General features: G+C 37.0%; 1 protein-coding gene across 1 annotated transcript in view; it reads left to right on the top strand.

Annotated features, from left to right (window-relative positions):
- Positions 1 to 19,378, top strand: part of PCYT1B (phosphate cytidylyltransferase 1B, choline) — a 408,274-nt gene that overhangs the window by 376,074 nt on the left and 12,822 nt on the right. Inside the window, exon 7 of the mRNA XM_053704615.1 lies at positions 5,253 to 5,441. Coding sequence (XP_053560590.1) covers positions 5,253 to 5,441 — 189 coding nt within the window. The remainder of the gene's footprint in view (positions 1 to 5,252; positions 5,442 to 19,378) is intronic.

Raw genomic sequence — 19,378 nt, 5'->3', positions numbered from 1 at the left:
TATCTTGGTTTTATTTTATCTATGGATAGCCAGATAAAACAAAATAATAATGGTTTTCTCATATTTATTGAAATAAAAATTGCAAATCACCAATGAACAAGCTAGTTACAAGTAGTGAGATTTTTGCTGTTTGCATGCTATTAAAACAGGGAAGAGAGGTTCAGTTACTGACAATTGGCTAGATTACGAGTTTTGCGTTATGAGTGAAAAAGCCTCATAACGCTGCTTTTTCACTAAGGCTAGTATTACAAGTCTTGCAGGTATAGCTGTACCGCACACTTTTTTGGCCGTCATGCAATGTAACTACCGCACCTTTTAAAAAGTCCTTTTTCAATGGGACTTCCATAGCGCCGATATTACGAGTTTGCCTGTCCGGCCAAAAAGTGAGCGGTACAGCCCATAAACTACAAGATCCGTACCATCATCTGAAAGTCAGTAGTTATGGGTTTTACGTTACAAAGCTGTAAGATAAAACTCATAACTAAAGTGTTACAAAGTACACTAACACCCATAAACTACCTATTAACCCCTAAACTGAGGCCCTCCTGCATTGTAAACACTAAAATAAAATTAACCCCTAATCTGCCACCCCGGACATTGCCGCCATTATAATAAACATATTAACCCCTAAACCGCCATACTCCTGCATCGCAAACACTAGTTAAATATTATTAACCCCTAATCTGTTGCCCCCAATGTCGTTGCCACCTACATACACTTATTAACCCCAATCTGCTGTCCCTAACATCGCCACAACCTACATTACTGTTATTAACCCCTAATCTGCTGCCCCCAAAATCACCGCCAGCTAACTACACTTATTAACCCCTAAACCTAACCCTATGTCTAACCCTAACCCTAACGTAACCCTAACCCTAACACCCACTAACTTTAACATAATTAAAATAATTCCAAATAAAAACTACAATTAATACCTAAATAATTCCTATTTAAAACTAAATACAAACTTACCTGTAAAATAAAACCTAAGATAGCTACAATATAACTAATAGTTATATTGTATCTAGCTTAGGTTTTATTTTTATTTCACAGGTAAGTTTGTATTTATTTTAACTAGGTAGATTAGTTATTAAATATTAACTATTTACTAACTACCTAGTTAAAATAAATACAAAGTTACCGGTAAAATAAAACCTAACCTGTTTTACACTAAAACCTAACATTACACTAAAGTTAAATAAATTAAATTACAAAAAAACATTTATCTAAATTACAAAAAATAATAAACACTAAATTACACAAAATAAAAAAGAAATGATCAAATATTTAAACTTAAACCTAATCTAATAGCCCTATCAAAATAAAAAAGCCCCCTCCAAAATAAAAAAAAAAAACCCTAGCCTACACTAAACTGCCAATTGCCCTTAAAAGGGCCTTTTGCAGTGCATTGACCCAAAATAAATCAGCTCTTTTACATGTAAAAAAAAAAAATACAAACAACCCTCCAACAGTAAAACCCACCACCCACACAACCAACCCCCCCAAATAAAAACCTACCTAAAAAACCTAAGCTCCCCATTGCCCTGAAAAGAGCATTTGGATGGGCATTGCCCTTAAAAGGGAATTTAGCTCTTTTACATTGATCAACGTCCCTAATCTAAAAATAAAACCCACAGAATAAACCCTTAAAAAAAACTAACACTAACCCCCGAAGATCCACTTACAGTTTTTGAAGACCGAACATCCATCCTCAACGAAGCCGGGAGAAGTTTTCATCCAAGCGACAAGAAGTCCTCAACGAAGCCCGGAGAAGTCTTCATTGGACAGGTTAGGTTTTATTTTACAAGTAAGTTTGTATTTATTTTAACTAGGTAGCTAGGAAATAGTTAATAACTATTTACTAACTAGTCTACCTAGTTAAAATAAATACAAACTTACCTGTAAAATAAAAATAAAACCTAAGATAGCTACAATGTAACTATTAGTTATATTGTAGCTAGCTTAGGGTTTATTTTATAGGTAAGTATTTAGTCTTAAATAGGAATTATTTAGGTAATAATAGTACAGGTAGCCCTCAGTTTACGCCGGGGTTAGGTTCCAGAAGGAATGGTTGTAAATCGAAACCGTTGTACATTGAAACCCAGTTTATAATATAAGTCAATGGGAAGTGAGGGAGTTAGGTTCCAGGCCCCTCTCAAAATTGTCATAAGTAACACCTAAAACATTATTTTTAAAGCTTTGAAATGAAGACTTTACATGCTAAACAGCATTATAAACCTAATAAAATAATCACAACACAGAATATATAATTAATCTAAGTTAAATGAACAAAAACACTTGCTAAACAGCATTATAGACCTAATAAAATAATCACACAACACAGACTTTACTTGCATTTTTCTGCAAACAGTTCTTTCTATGCATTCCATTCTGGACTGATTCATAGACAGGAGGATCTTGTTCCTTTGAAATCTGCTTGATAGCTCAGGTCAGGTTAAACTGATTCATTTCAGCTTGCTTATCTTGCATATCTTTGCTGCAACACAAGCGGACAGCTCCACCTACTGGCTTTTTTTAATCAATGCACTGCTTCTCAATGCTTTTCAATAGCAGTCGCATGACTGAAAAAAAAGGTTGTTATTCTGAAATGGTGCAAATTGAACTGTTGTAAACCGAGGGCCACCTGTAATTTTTATTTAGATTTATTTTAATTATATTAAAGTTAGGGGTGTTATGGTTAGGGTTAGACTTAGGTTTAGGGATTAACATATTTATTTAGTGTTAGTGATGTGGGAGGCCAGAGGTTTAGGAGTTAATAACTTTATTATTATTATTATTATCAGGTATTTGTAGAGCGCCAACAGATTCCGCAGCGCTGTAAACATAGTCGGTGTATAGGATAGCTTTTGTAGGGGTCAAGTGGGTAGAGGGCCCTGCCGAGAGTTTCACTGTTGTAGTCGGCTCTTATGAAGTGATCTGTAAACAGCTGGGCCCATAGGCTTACAATCTAAGGGGTTCAAGGAGAAAGCAATGGCGTAAGGAAAGGTTAGTGTTGGTTGTATGCATCCCTGAACAGGGAGTGCTTGAAGCTGTTAAAACTAGGGGAGAGAGCGAGGCAGGGAATTCCACAAGATGGGGGCCAGTCTGGAGAAGTCCTGTAAACGTGAATGTGAGGAAGTAACAAGAGAGTTATATGTCCGGGTGAGGATTTTGTGTTTAATCCTAGAGGCAAGAGGAAGCCAGTGAAGGGATTGGCAGAGAGGTGCAGCAGATGAAGAGCGACGAGTAAGGAAGATGAGCCTGGCAGAGGCATTCATAATGGATTGTAAAGGAGATATGCGGCAGCTAGGTAGACCAGAGAGGACGGAATTGCAGTAGTCAAGGCGGGAAAGGATGAGAGAGTGGATTAAAATCTTGGTTGTATCTTGTGTAAGGAAATGCCTAATTTTAGCAATGTTTTTAAGGTGGAAGTGGCAGGCTTTAGCCAAGGACTGAATGTGAGGAGTGAAGGAAAGATCTGAGTCAAGTGTGACCCCAAGACATCAGGCGTGCAGGGTAGGGGTAATGATGGAATTATCAACAGTTATAGAAATTTTGGGGGTGGAGACATTGGAAGAAGGGGGAAAAATAAGGAGTTCAGTTTTGGAGAGATTTAGCTTAAGGTAGTGAGAGGACATCCAAGATGAGATGTGAGAAAGACAGTTAGTGACACGGGTTAGTAAGGAAGGAGGTAGGTCTGGTGCAGAGAGGTAGATTTGGGTGTCATCGGCATACAAATGGTATTGAAGCCCATGGGACTTTATTAAGGAACCTAGTGACAACGTGTAGATTGAAAAGAGAAGGGGACCAAGGACAGAGCCTTGAGGTACCCCAACAGAAAGTGGTAACGGGGCAGAGGATGCTCCGGAGAAGGCTACACTAAATGTACGGTTAGTCAGATAGGAAGAGAACCACGAGAGGGCTGTGTCACAGATGCCGAAGGATTGGAGGGTTTGGAGCAGAAGAGGGTGGTCAACAGTGTCAAAGGCTGCAGACAGGTCAAGGAGGATAAGCAGAGAGAAGTGACCTTTGGATTTTGCTGTAAGTAGGTCATTGGTAACCTTGACAATTGCTGTCTCTGTAGAGTGATGGGAACGAAATCCAGATTGCAGTGGGTCAAGAAGAGAGTTTAGTGTAAGGAAATGGGATAGACGTGTGTAAACTAGCTTTTTGAGGAGTTTTGAATAGTGGCGATGTTCGGGGCAGCAGATTAGGGGTTAATAAGTGTAGGTGGGTGGCGACGACATTGGGGGCGGCAGATTAGGGATTAATAAGTGTATGTAGGTGTCGGCGATGTCGGGGGCGGTAGATTAGGGGTTAAAAATTGTAATGTAGGTGTCGGCGATGTTGGGGGCAGCAGATTAGGGGTTAATACCTGTAATGTAGGTGGCAGCGATGTTAGGGGCGGCAGATTAGGGGTTAATAAGTGTAATGTAGGTGGCGGCGATGTTAGGGGCAGCAGATTAGGGGTTAATAAGTGTAATGTATGTGGCGGCGATGTCAAGGGCAGCAGATTAGGGGTGTTTAGACTCGGGGACTTTATGTTAGAGAGTTAGGTTTAAACATAAATTTTCTTTCCCCATAGGAATCAATCGGGCTGTGTTACAGAGCTTTACGCTCCGTCATTGCAGGTGTTAGGCTTTTTTTAAGCCAGCTCTCCCCATTGATGTCTATGGGGAATTCGTGCACGAGCACGTCAAAGCAGGTCAAAGCAGCGCTGCTATTTGTGTGCGGTATGGAGCTCAACGCTGCCATATTGCCCACAAACGCAGATTTTTGGAAAACCTGTAATAGCAGCGCTATTAAAGGTGAGCAGTGGAAATAACTTGCAAGTTAGTAGCGAGCCAGCCATAACGCAAAACTCGTAATCTGGCCAAATGTTACTTACATGTCATGTGACACGTCATGTCAATTTTTCTACTTCAATTTCATGTTCAATAATATCTGAGAATCCTGTTTCACAGAGACAGGTAGTTATGAAGGGGCCTTTTACGGTCTTAATTCATATTGATAATGGTTTTAAGAGTTTATAATATTATCTAAACATTTTTTTTTTTTTTAATTAAACAGAGAAGCCGTTCCAATAGACCAATCATTTGTTTTCATACCTCCTAGTTAAGAACCCACTGCTTTAATCAAACTAATTCAATTTTAAATATTGTCTTTTAGTGTTAAAAAGAATTTATATTAAGGTTGTGCATAAAGTGTCAGTTTAGAAATCTGCTTTAATATTGCCTCTGTTTGTTTTTCAGGAGAAAAAATACAGGTTCCAAAACCAAGTAGACAAAATGAAAGAAAAGGTAAAAAATGTTGAAGAAAAATCAAAAGAATTTGTTTACAAGGTGGAAGAAAGGAGTCACGACCTTATTCAGAAGTGGGAAGAGAAGTCAAGAGAATTTATAGGAAATTTCCTGGAGTTATTTGGACCTGATGGGGCCTGGGTGAGTATAAGTTTATATCTAATTTTGTTTGTTTGTATTTCTCTGGTATTAGTTTTCCAACTTGATTGACTTTAGCCAAACACATTCACTTTTCCAAGGGACATGACCCTATGTTAATGACATGATCCTGTTAGTTTACACTAATGAATGTTGGAAAGTCCTGAAACTGTGCCTCAGCCTTAACCAAAAATAAATCAATACACCCATAAAAATACTTTTTTAAAATAGGAAAATATCCTCTTTTAATGAGAAGTCAGTTTACCCTCTTGATAGCATTTAATCAATGTAAAATGGATAACTATTTTATACTTGTACACCAGATAATGGGCTTGATCCCAATCCTTTAAAAAAATGTATGTTATGATTTTCCACAGAAAACACCATTAAAGTATATGAGGAATTTTGTATATAACCCATTTCATATGGTTTTCTAAAGGATTAGGATTGACCCCTAAATGTTGGTTAAAAAAAAATATTGTGAATATTTATTCTGCTAGTCATGAAATAGAGCGGTCAATAAACTGCACCACCCTCTCTACTAGTAATAAATTAACACACAGTACAGACTTCACATTACAAGTGTCTTTTGTTCAAATGATTGGTCACATGACTCTCTAGATATTATATAGCTGATATAAAAATGTAAATTGCTTTCTACTATCTTCATAGTTTTAAATAAGTGTGCATTAGAACTAAATGTATGTTGCATTAGTGTGTCCTTATGGATATTATTATGCTTGGTACATTATATTTTTTGTCTCCACATAGGTGTCCACAAAAACATTTCTGTGGACACCTAAGTGTGGAAGCAGATATTGTTTTTTTGAGTTTAACCCCCCTTAAAAAAAAATCTAATACTGAAATATGAAGTATCACAGGGAAAAACACACACATTTATTTTGTTTGGTAATTTTAGTGTAAAAGTTTAAATTGTAGTTTCTAAAATTCCTCCTTTGTGAAATGTAGTGTACAGTTTATAAGGGGCCCTTTATTTTAGTCCTAGAATTATAAATTGTGCCTCCAGCATAGAATTGTTATATCTGCTAAATAACGCTTTACTTCTGCAAACAGAATTGCTCCAATAAATACAAACAAATTTTATCTCCTGTGTAAGTTCTAGCTGCTAAATCACTTCTCTAGGGTACAATTTCCATATAGTCTAAATAAAGCATTTTTCTTTTTAATACAATTGCTGTTTGGGAAGCTTTATTAGTGCATGGAGGTTTAGAGTGCTCTAGTTCTTAGACTATTCAAAAGTAAGAAAGAGCGTGTGATTTGAAATATTTCTGTATTTTATAGAGGTAATAAAACTTTTTTAAAAATCTAAATGATACAGGAACATTACATGGACTACAAGCTTTATGTGGAATATCTCTGTGTGTTTGTGTAGTGTGTGTGCATGTGAGTGTATGTGTGCGTATGTTTGTGTGTGAGTTTATGTGTGTATATGTTTGTGTGTGTGTGTATGTTTGTGTGTGTGTGTGTATGTGTGCGTATGTTTGTGAGTGTGTGTGTGTGTATGTTTGTGTGTGTGTGTATGTTTGTGTGTATGTGTGCGTATGTTTGTGTGTGTGTATGTGTGTGTATGTTTGTGTGTGTGTGTATGTTTGTGTGTGTGTGTGTATGTTTGTGTGTGTGTGTGTATGTGTGTGTATGTTTGTGTGTGTGTGTATGTTTGTGTGTGTGTGTATGTGTGCATATGTTTGTGTGTGTGTGTGTATGTTTGTGTGTGTGTGTGTGTGTATGTGTTGTGTATGTTAGTGTGTAGTGTATGTGTGTGTGTATGTGTGCGTATGTTTGTGTATGTGTGTGTGTTAGTGTGTGAGTGTATGTGTGTGTGTATGTGTGCGTATGTTTGTGTGTGTGTATGTTTGTGTGTGTGTGTAGTGGTTGTGTGTATGTTAGTGTGTGTATAAGTGTGCATATGTTTGTGTGTGTGTGTGTGTGTGTATGTGTGTGTGTATGTTTGTTGTGTGTATGTGTGTGTTTGTTTGTGTGTTGTTTGTTTGTGGTGTGCGTATGTTTGTGTGTGTGTGTTGTGTGTAGGTGTGCGTAATGTTTGTGTGTGTTGTATATTTGCGTATGTTTGTGTGTGTGTATGTGTGCGTATGTTTGTGTGTGTGTGTATGTGTGCGTATGTTTGTGTGTGTGTGTATGTGTGCGTATGTTTGTGTGTGTGTGTATGTTTGTGTATGTGTGCGTATGTTTGTGTGTGGGTGTATGTGTGCGTATGTTTGTCTGTGTGTGTATGTGTGCATATGTTTGTGTGTGTGTATGTTTGCGTATGTTTGTGTGTGGGTGTATGTGTGCGTATGTTTATGTGTGGGTGTATGTGTGCGTATGTTTGTGTGTGTGTATTTGTGCGTATGTTTGTGTGTGGGTGTATGTGTGCGTATGTTTGTGTTCGGGTGTATGTGTGCGTATGTTTGTGTGTGTGTATGTGTGCGTATGTTTGTGCGTGGGTGTATGTGTGCGTATGTTTTTGTGTGTCTGTGTATGTGTGCGTATGTTTGTGTGTGTATGTTTGCGTATGTTTGTGTGTGTATGTGTGCGTATGTTTGTGTGTGTGTGTATGTTTTTGTGTAAGTTTGTGTGTGTTTTTATGTGTGGATATGTGTGTTTGTATGTGTGGATGTGTGTGTGTGTGTGTGTAAAAAGGGTGTCATGAATTGGACAAGATGAGAAATATGTTGGTTTTCATATCAAATATATAATGTGTATATCTATCTATCTATCTCTGTCTGTCTGTCTGTCTATCATCTATCTATCTATCTATCTATCTATCTATCTATCTATCTATCTATATCTATCTATCTATTTAGCTAAATTATATATCTAACTATCTATCTACCTATCTATCTACATATTGCCCTGATATAATTTATTTATGTTTGTCCCCTTTTAAAATTTCTGCAGACGCTTGGTGCAGCACTGTTTTCTATGTATAATTTTTATAAGATTGGCTCACTTTGCTAATACTACATAAATATATTATGGAGTTATAAATCCTAGACAACGTTTCTTGCACATAAAGAGGCCTATTTATCAAACCGTCAACTGTGCTGCATTCGACGGCACCAATACGCTCGCCTGACATTGCCTAGCATCGCTGCCATGGACCTGAATACGCTCTCCATATTTAACAAAAAAGCTGTCAAAAAGCCATGCACCAAGTACGGGGCAATGAGCAGTGGACTGTTATTAACTGACAGTCATCAATCTCGCTGCTATTCAGCTTTTTCACAGCTTTATTTGTATACTGTCACTAAGCACCGCCACTATACTAAACTGTTTAACCCCTATCCCACCGCAACTAAATCATGTTATTAACCCCTATTCCGCCGCTCCCGGAGCCCACCACCACCTACATTATGTAATTAACCCCTAACCTGCTGCCCCCTACACCGCCGCCACCTACATTATGTTATTAACCCCTATCCCGCCGCTCCCGGAGCCCACCGCAACTAAATAAAGTTATTAACCCCTAAACCGCCAGTCCCCCACATCGCCATAAACTAAATTAAACTATTAACCCCTAAACCTAACAACCCGCTAACTTTATATTAAATATTAACTCATCCCCTATCTTATAATAAATTTAAACTTACCTTTAAAATTACATTAAACTATATTAAATTAATAATTAACCTACCCTAACTATTATACTAAAAATTACATTAAACTATATTAAATTAATAATTAATCTACCCTATCTTTTATACTAAAATTACTTTAAACTATATTAAATTAATAATGAATCTACCCTAACTTTTATACTAAAATTAAATTAAACTATATTAAATTAATAATTAATCTACCCTAACTTTTAAACTAAAATTAAATTAAACTACAAATTAAATTAACTATATTATATATTTAAACACCTAACCCTACTCAAATAATTAAAATCTACACTAAAAAATTACTAAGTTACAAAAAAAAAAACTAACAACTAAGTTACAAAAAATAACAAACAAAAAAGAAAAAAGACATTATTAAAGATTTAAACTAATTACACCTAATCTAAGGGCCCTATGAAAATAAAAAAGCCCCCCCAAAATAAAAAAAAACTAACCTACAATAAACTACAAATAGCCCTTAAAAGGGCCTTTTGCGGGGCATTTCCCCAAAGAAATCAGCTCTTTTACCTGTAAATAAAATATACAAATACCCCCCCAACATTAAAACCCACAACTCCCACACAACCAACCCCAAAGATAAAAGCCTAATCTAAAAAAAACCTAAGTCCACATTGCCCTGAAAAGGGCATTTGGATGGGCATTGCCCTTAAAAGGGCATTTAGATCTATTGCAGCCCAAACCCTAAACTAAAACTAAAACCCACCCAATACACCCTTAAAAAATCCTAACACTAACCCCAGAAGATTCACTTACAGTTTTGAAGAACCGATATCCATCCTCCAAGAAGCCGGCAGAAGTCTTCATCCAAGCGGCCGAAGCGGTTGACGGCTTGATAAATAGGCCTCAAAGGCTATAAATATAAAGGCTAATTTTAGCTAATTATTTAATGATTTATAATGAAAATAATATTGAAATATTGCTCCCGTGTTTACTTGCGCGTGTATTATAAGTTGAAAGTAAATGCGACAGCACAAGCACAAACTAAATTTGCACTCGTTGGATTAGGGCTCAATAAAATGATGTTCTATGTATTTTTAAATAGACATTCCTAAATATATATATCTGTATGTATCTATACCTGTTTATATTCATATGTATGTACATATATATATATATATATATATATATATAATATATATATATATACAGTATATATATATATATATATATATATATATATATATATATATATATATATATATATATATATATATATATATATATATATATATATATATATATATATATATAGGAAGAAAAACAAGTGCAAGCAGGTATCTCCAATTCCAACCTCGATTTATTAGTTTAAAAATCCATGTTGTACATCATCAATGGAGAATCACAAGTATTACTTGACAAACAATGGCTGCTGCTGACATGTTTCGCCACTCAAGGCGTAATCATAGCTGCAGTAAAAATCACAGTCTGCCTATTTAAGGCAGCTGGACAACTTCTATTGGTTTAAAACTTTAATTGTTGACAAGTTTCACTTGGGGATTTTAAACCCCATATATACACTTTAAACATTAATGCCTCTTAATAGTTCATATGTATAATGATTCTTATATGTTACTTGTTTGTTCTATAAATATTTATCAATGCAGAAAACACAGCGCTAAACTAACGTATAAACTATGCATGAAACTAGGTACGCTATGCATGAAAAATAAGAATAATACATATGCAAGGGAATGTAAAAATACATATATATATACAAGTGCACGAATACAGAAGTAAATATAATGAGTTAAACTTAAGCACTCTTGTGGAAACTAAGGCCTAGATTTAGAGTTCGGCGGTAAAAGGGCTGTTAACGCTCCGCGGGTTTTTTTCTGGCCGCACCATAAATTTAACTCTGGTATCGAGAGTTCAAACAAATGCTGCGTTAGGCTCCAAAAAAGGAGCGTAGAGCATTTTTACCGCAAATGCAACTCTCGATACCAGAGCTGCTTACGGACGCGGCCGGCATCAAAAACGTGCTCGTGCACGATTCTCCCATAGGAAACAATGGGGCTGTTTGAGCTGAAAAAAAACCTAACACCTGCAAAAAAGCAGCCCCATTGTTTCCTATGGGGAAACACTTCCTACGTCTGCACCTAACACTCTAACATGTACCCCGAGTCTAAACACCCCTAGCCTTACACTTATTAACCCCTAATCTGCCGCCCACGCTATCGCTGACCCCTGCATTACACTTTTAACCCCTAATCTGCCGCTCCGTAAAACGCCGCCACCTACGTTATCCCTATGTACCCCTAATCTGCTGCCCTAACATCGCCGACCCCTATGTTATATTTATTAACCCCTAATCTGCCCCCCACAACGTCGCCGACACCTACCTACACTTATTAACCCCTAATCTGCCGAGCGGACCTGAGCGCTACTATAATAAAGTTATTAACCCCTAATCCGCCTCACTAACCCTATCATAAATAGTATTAACCCCTAATCTGCCCTCCCTAACATCGCCGACACCTACCTTCAATTATTAACCCCTAAACTTCCGATCGGAGCTCACCGCTATTCTAATAAATGGATTAACCCCTAAAGCTAAGTCTAACCCTAACACTAACACCCCCCTAAGTTAAATATAATTTTTATCTAACGAAATAAATTAACTCTTATTAAATAACTTATTCCTATTTAAAGCTAAATACTTACCTGTAAAATAAATCCTAATATAGCTACAATATAAATTATAATTATATTATAGCTATTTTAGGATTAATATTTATTTTACAGGCAACTTTGTAATTATTTTAACCAGGTACAATAGTTAAGAACTATTTAATAGTTACCTAGTTAAAATAATAACAAATTTACCTGTAAAATAAATCCTAACCTAAGTTATAATTAAACCTAACACTACCCTATCAATAAAATAATTAAATAAACTACCTACAATTACCTACAATTAACCTAACACTACACTATCAATAAATTAATTAAACACAATTGCTACAAATAAATACAATTAAATAAACTAGCTAAAGTACAAAAAATAAAAAAGAACTAAGTTACAGAAAATAAAAAAATATTTACAAACATAAGAAAAATATTACAACAATTTTAAACTAATTACACCTACTCTAAGCCCCCTAATAAAATAACAAAGCCCCCCTAGCTCGCATGATCGGAACAGCCAATAGAATGCGAGCTCAATCTGATTGGCTGATTGGATCAGCCAATCGGATTGAACTTGATTCTGATTGGCTGATTCCATCAGCCAATCAGAAAATTCCTACCTTAATTCCGATTGGCTGATAGAATCCTATCAGCCAATCGGAATTCGAGGGACGCCATCTTGGATGACGTCCCTTAAAGGAACCGTCATTAGTCGGGAGACATCGGAAGAAGAGGATGGATCCGCGTCGCCTGCTTCAAGATGGACCCGCTCCGCACCGGATGGAAGAAGATCGAAGATGCCGCTTGGAGAAGATGTTTGCCGGTCCGGATGTCCTCTTCTTGCCGGATAGGAGGAAGACTTTGGAGCACCGGATTATGGATCGCCAACCCCCGCTTGGGTTGGATGAAGATCTTGGAGCCAGGACGGATCGGTGATACCTGGATGGTGAAGACAAGGTAGGAAGATCTTCAGGGGCTTAGTGTTAGGTTTATTTAAGGGGGGTTTGGGTTAGATTAGGGGTATGTGGGTGGTGGGTTGTAATGTTGGGAGGGGGGGGGTATTGTATTTATTCTTTTACAGGCAAAAGAGCTGAAATTCTTGGGGCATGCCCCGCAAAGGGCCCTGTTCAGGGCTGGTAAGGTAAAAGAGCTTGTAACCTTTTTAATTTAGAATAGGGTAGGGAATTTTTTATTTTGGGGGGCTTTGTTATTTTATTAGGGGGCTTAGAGTAGGTGTAATTAGTTTAAAATTGTTGTAATATTTTTCTTATGTTTGTAAATATTTTTTTATTTTCTGTAACTTAGTTCTTTTTTATTTTTTGTACTTTAGCTAGTTTATTTAATTGTATTTATTTGTAGCAATTGTGTTTAATTAATTTATTGATAGTGTAGTGTTAGGTTAATTGTAGGTAATTGTAGGTAGTTTATTTAATTATTTTATTGATAGGGTAGTGTTAGGTTTAATTATAACTTAGGTTAGGATTTATTTTACAGGTAAATTTGTTATTATTTTAACTAGGTAACTATTAAATAGTTCTTAACTATTTAATAGCTATTGTACCTGGTTAAAATAATTACAAAGTTGCCTGTAAAATAAATATTAATCCTAAAATAGCTATAATATAATTATAATTTATATTGTAGCTATATTAGGATTTATTTTACAGGTAAGTATTTAGCTTTAAATAGGAATAAGTTATTTAATAAGAGTTAATTTATTTAGTTAGATAAAAATTATATTTAACTTAGGGGGGTGTTAGTGTTAGGGTTAGACTTAGCTTTAGGGGTTAATCCATTTATGAGAATAGCGGTGAGCTCCGATCGGAAGTTTAGGGGTTAATAATTGAAGGTAGGTGTCGGCGATGTTAGGGAGGGCAGATTAGGGGTTAATACTATTTATGATAGGGTTAGTGAGGCGGATTAGGGGTTAATAACTTTATTATAGTAGCGCTCAGGTCCGCTCGGCAGATTAGGGGTTAATAAGTGTAGGCAGGTGTCGGCGACGTTGAGGGGGGCAGATTAGGGGTTAATAAATATAATATAGGGGTCGGCGGTGTTAGGGGCAGCAGATTAGGGGTACATAGGGATAACGTAGGTGGCGGCGATTTGCGGTCGGAAGATTAGGGGTTAATTATTGTAAGTAGCTGGCGGCGACGTTGTGGGGGGCAGGTTAGGGGTTAATAAATATAATACAGGGGTCGGCGGGGTTAGGGGCAGCAGATTAGGGGTACATAAATATAACGTAGGTGGCGGTCGGCAGATTAGGGGTTAAAAATTTTAATCGAGTGGCGGCGGTGTGGGGGGACCTCGGTTTAGGGGTACATAGGTAGTTTATGGGTGTTAGTGTACTTTAGGGTACAGTAGTTAAGAGCTTTATAAACCGGCGTTAGCCAGAAAGCTCTTAACTCCTGCTATTTTCAGGCGGCTGGAATTTTGTCGTTAGAGCTCTTACGCTCACTGCAGAAAACGACTCTAAATACGCAGCGTTAGAAAGATCCCATTGAAAAGTATAGGCTACGCAAATGGGCGTAGGGGGGATCTGCGGTATGGAAAAGTCCGCTTGCTGAACAGTGAGCGTTAGAGACCCCTTTAATCACTGACATCCAAATACCAGCGGGCCGCCCAAAAACCAGGCGTTAGGAGGCCTCTAACGCTGGTTTTGACGGCTACCGCCCGAACTCTGAATCAGTAGGCCTAAGTTTCTATATATTGTATATAAACATGGAATAACATATCACCTTTTGCTATAGTGGCATAATAAACCCAATAATAAGTTATTATATTGATCGCTCACAATTACATAGTAGCTGTATTAGTATAAATAATGTATATTTATATACCATAATTTTGTTAGAAAAATTACCAGAAGCAATTGCTAGAGAAACTAGAAAAATTGCCAGCAAAAATGCTGAAAACATTTGCTAGAAAAAATCTTTTTCTAGAGTTAATTCCAGAAAAGTGTTAGACAAAAATTGCTTGCTAGAATAATTACTAGAAAAATTATTAGAAGAGTGGGACTAGGGAGAGTTGACACAATACAACCTGTCAAACTGTCCCGTCTATTTAAATGTTATTTAAAGTATTAGGATGCCAAATTAAATCCTTTAACTAAATTGATACCCGTGATCACAGGATTATGTCACAGGAGAGGGAGATGTATGGACCAACAAATCATTTCCAAAAATTTATTTCCAAAAATTTATTAGGTCATATTCCGAATTCAGACCCAGAGGTACTCTAGTCTGAAGCTTAAATATCCAATACATCTCCCTCTTCTGCAACAGTTTATCGCGATCACCTCCTCTTGGTGGGCATACCACCCTCTCTATAGCCTGCCACCTTAAGCTACTAATGTCTTTATTGTGGCAACGTGCAAAGTGTCTAACTAAAGGAGTACTCGCTTCTCCTGCTTGAATGGTTGATAGATGGTTACGAATACGGACCTTCACCTCATTAGTAGTTAAACCTACATACTGTAGGTGACAACATATGCAGGTGAGAAGATACACTACATAGGTTGATGTGCATTTTAGACAGCTGTTGATTGGAAAAGTGTCACCCGTAACTTCTGATTTAAAGATGTTTTACACCAAGATGTATTCGCAGACCCGACATTTTTGTCTGCATTTGAACAGACCTTTGTGAGTTAACCATGAACTCACAGGTCTGCTCAATTCAGGTAACATTGATGGAGATAAGACATTTGCCAAGGTTTTCGCTCTCCGATAAGAACATCTTAAACCAGTTTTGACACAATTTTCCAATTTATCGTCAGCTGAGAGAAGTTTAAAATGTTTTTTGACAATCCTGCATATTTCAGTGTATTGTGTGCTGAAATCTGTTACAAAAGTAACGCCTTGGTGGGTGTCTGAGACTGTGTTGGTGGAAGACCCTTGAATTAAAGTGTTCCTATCAAGGTCTAAGACCTGCTCTCTAGCTTTAGAAACCACTTGGTTAGAATAACCACGTCTTTTCAGTCTATCACTTAGTTCTAGTGATTTTTCACAAAAAGTGTCATTCAGAGTACAGTTCCTCCTAACCCTGACAAACTGCCCCTTTGCTACAGCAAAGGGGACATGTCGGGGATGGCAACTGCTGGCATGCAGTAGTGCATTGCCTGCAGATGGTTTCCGATAGATACTACAGATTATGTTTCCTTGTTTAGTTCCTTCCAAAGAAATATCCAAAAAATTAATGGTATTAGCACATAGTTCAGATGTAAATTGTAGACCAATATTGTTGCTGTTTATAGCATCAACAAATTCCGAGAATGCTGTGCTCCCGCCCACCCAAATCAACAGGAGATCATCAATATAGCGTCCATAATAATGGATCAACTGCCTGTGGGAGTTCCTATTTCCATAGATGTGGGACAGCTCCCACCAACCCATAAAGAGGTTTGCATAGGAGGGGGCAAACTTAGCCCCCATAGCTGTCCCACACCCCTGGAGGAAGAACTCCCCTTCAAATTTGAAGTAATTATGGGTGAGCAGGAACCACAGCACCCTCAGAATGTATTTCTGGAAGTTCAAACTGAAATCCGAATAATTCTTGAGAAAGAAGGAAATTGCTTCCAGCCCCTCTTTATGGGGGATGGAAGAATACAAAGAAACCACATCAATTGTGGCCCATCGAAATTGACCAAAGTTCCATTCTTTAGATTCTAGTATTTGAATGACATGTTTCGTATCACCAAGATAACTATTCAAAGATAGCACGAATGGTTGGAGGATTCCATCCATCCATTGTGATACGTGCTCAGTCAGTGAGCCAATCCCACTGACAATGGGTCGTCCCTTAACTTCAGTAAGGGATTTGTGTATTTTAGGAAGATGGTGGAAGATGGGCACTACAGTGTGCTCAACACATAGAAATTCAAAAGTGTCACGATCAAAGTGCCCATCCTCCAAGCCATCATCCAGAATACCCAAAAGTTCACGTTTATATATTGAAGTGGGATCAGCAGGCAAGAGAGTATAATTGTCAGTATTATTTAACTGTCGAAAAGCCTCTTGCAAATACATATCTCGGTCGAGGACCACAATAGAACCTCCCTTGTCTGCTGAACGCACCACAATATCTTTATTATTTTTGAGTTCATCAAGGGCTAGTTTTTGTTGTTTAGTAAGATTAGAATGCGTCTTATTTTCTACCGCTTTCAGTGCTGTAAGGTCGCGTTCAACTCTTTTAAAAAAGGTTTCGAGTACTGGACCTCTAGTGTGTATAGGGTAGAATTCAGAGGGTTTCTTGAAAGTACCGTAGAAATTAGTGTTGTCTGATTGGGTCTTAAAATCACCCTCTCTCATTAATTGCTCCAGTGTAAGGGTATCACATACCTCACTGAATGTCTGTATATGTCGTGCATTTTTCATTTGTGATGATAATGTTACTTGTGGGTTATCTATCTCAGCTGCAGATAAATTACTTGCTCCACAATAAAATTTCTTTAGAGTCATATTTCTTATCAATTTATTAACATCTAATAACGTTTTAAAAATGTCAAAGTTGCTTGCAGGAGAAAAATTCAAACCCAAACTTAATACAGACAATTGAGCTGGTGTAAGCATGTACTTGGATAAATTGACAACATTATCTACTACTTGTATTTGTTTTTGTTTTGCCCCCTGTTTCCTCTGTTGCCTCGATTGCCCCTCAGCTGATAATGTTTCTGTCCCTGTTGTGCTCCTAACCCTATTCCTGTTTTCTGGGTTGAAAGACAAAAAACCTGAGCCAAATTTACCTGGTCCTCATGAGAGGCATTTGTACCTTGTATCTGTGTATATTTAGAATTTGTAGAAATAGAACCTGGGTTAGAATCTTTGGGTCTGACCACTTGTCCCTGGGATATGTCTTGTACATTGGCTTGTGTGTGCAAAAATGAGGTTGCAGGTTTAAGGATGCCCCTATGGGGTTCCTCACCACCTGAAGGCTCATTATCTTCTCCTGACTCGAACTCACTATCGGAATAAGTTACTCTCTTCTGATTAGACTTAATTTTTGGTTGATCATTATGTGTATTTTTATTATCGGATGTCTGGTTCTGACGTCTGTTTCTAGATTAAAAACAACAAAGGTAATCGATCATAGGTGACCGAATGTAATATAAAAAAACATGATAATGGTGGACATACGGTAACTTTTTAATTATACACTAAGTTAAACAAACTTAGTGTATAATTAAAAAGTTACCGTATGTCCACCATTATCATGTTTTTTTATATTACATTCGGTCACCTATGATCGATTACCTTTGTTGTTTTTAATACATTGGCATTCTGATTTGTGGCTAACTGCAGTATTCCATGGCACTTTATGGCATTGACAAGAGGATTTTTTACGGTGTTCAAGTTGAGTACTTGTATTCTATTTGATTGACACTTCTTCATTGTCTGTGTATATCGTAAGACAACAAACAGTTGTCACCATGGTAACCGGCGTCACCACGTAGTTCACGCAGATGACGTAATTTCCGGTCACATGACTTCCGGTTCTGCACCATGCAAGCCGCGGTTGCGGCTTGGCGCCATCAGAAGCCACTAGGGTATTTAAGGTGATGGGGTATTGTATGTGTTATACTGCTTTTTGTATATTCAAACTGTTTGTATCATGCATTTGAGAAAGGGGGTGTAATGCCTCCGAAACGTCATGCATTCTTAACTTAAACTATTAAATGTTATATTTTACTTTGAACCAGTGAGTGCCTTTTTTCTATACGCATATTTGATGATTTTTGAAGTGCACCCTGGAAGTTGCTACATTATATATGGAGTGCCTTTCCCATTGACTCTAATTTATATATATATATATATTAAAGATGTATACCAGCACTACTCTAAAATAACTAAATCACCTTAAGGTTGACGGTATAGGACAACCTAATTACAACCGTCTACCTGTGCACAGAGAGTTATTAGAATAGTATTGCAAAGAAATAAGAAAAAATGATTGACTCTTAAGCCAGCACTTAGGTAACAAATGCAAATAGATATACACAGTTGATTGACCACAAGGGAAACCAGGTGTGCTAATAAAGTATGACAAAACAATATAGAGTTTAGGAGCGCTGTAAGCTAAATAAGATATTCTGGAGACTTTTATATAATTTAACAAAAGTACATTTATTTAAAACATTAATAAAATTAATAGTGACAAAAATATATATCATGGGACGTCTCCCTAAATTTAAAATATGCAATATGTAATAAAACAATTTGTATAATGAGCGCTCTAGGTAATTCCACCTTTTTCAAACGTTCAATTTATCCTATTCCACCTTAATAATTTGTTACCGCAGTCTTTGTGGCTTGTTTCTTGGTGTTGCTATTTTGATCAAAAAGTAACAGTGTCTATCTTCATAATCCAATAAGTTGTAATAATGTAATTAACTTGTAATAGCAATGTCTCTTGATATTATTATAACTTGTAGACTTGGCTGTAATTATGATAGTTCGGTATATGTTTAAGGATGGGCTTACCGGGTCTTCTGACACTTCTGTGTCTGATGGGATCAAGGTGTTTCTTACCGGTGTATGTTTTCTGCCTCTCCTCCTTGTGTAAAGCAAGTATCGTTTTTATCAGCTTTTCTCAGTTCAGCTGCAATGTGTGTCTCTCTCTGCAGCTGAACTGAGAAAAGCTGATAAAAACTATACTTGCTTTACACAAGGAGGAGAG

The sequence above is a fragment of the Bombina bombina genome, chromosome 3 (assembly GCF_027579735.1).
Source record: "Bombina bombina isolate aBomBom1 chromosome 3, aBomBom1.pri, whole genome shotgun sequence".
Lineage (NCBI taxonomy): Eukaryota > Metazoa > Chordata > Amphibia > Anura > Bombinatoridae > Bombina > Bombina bombina.
Note: the sequence above shows the minus strand (reverse complement) of the source record. Positions and strands in the feature narration are given on the sequence as shown.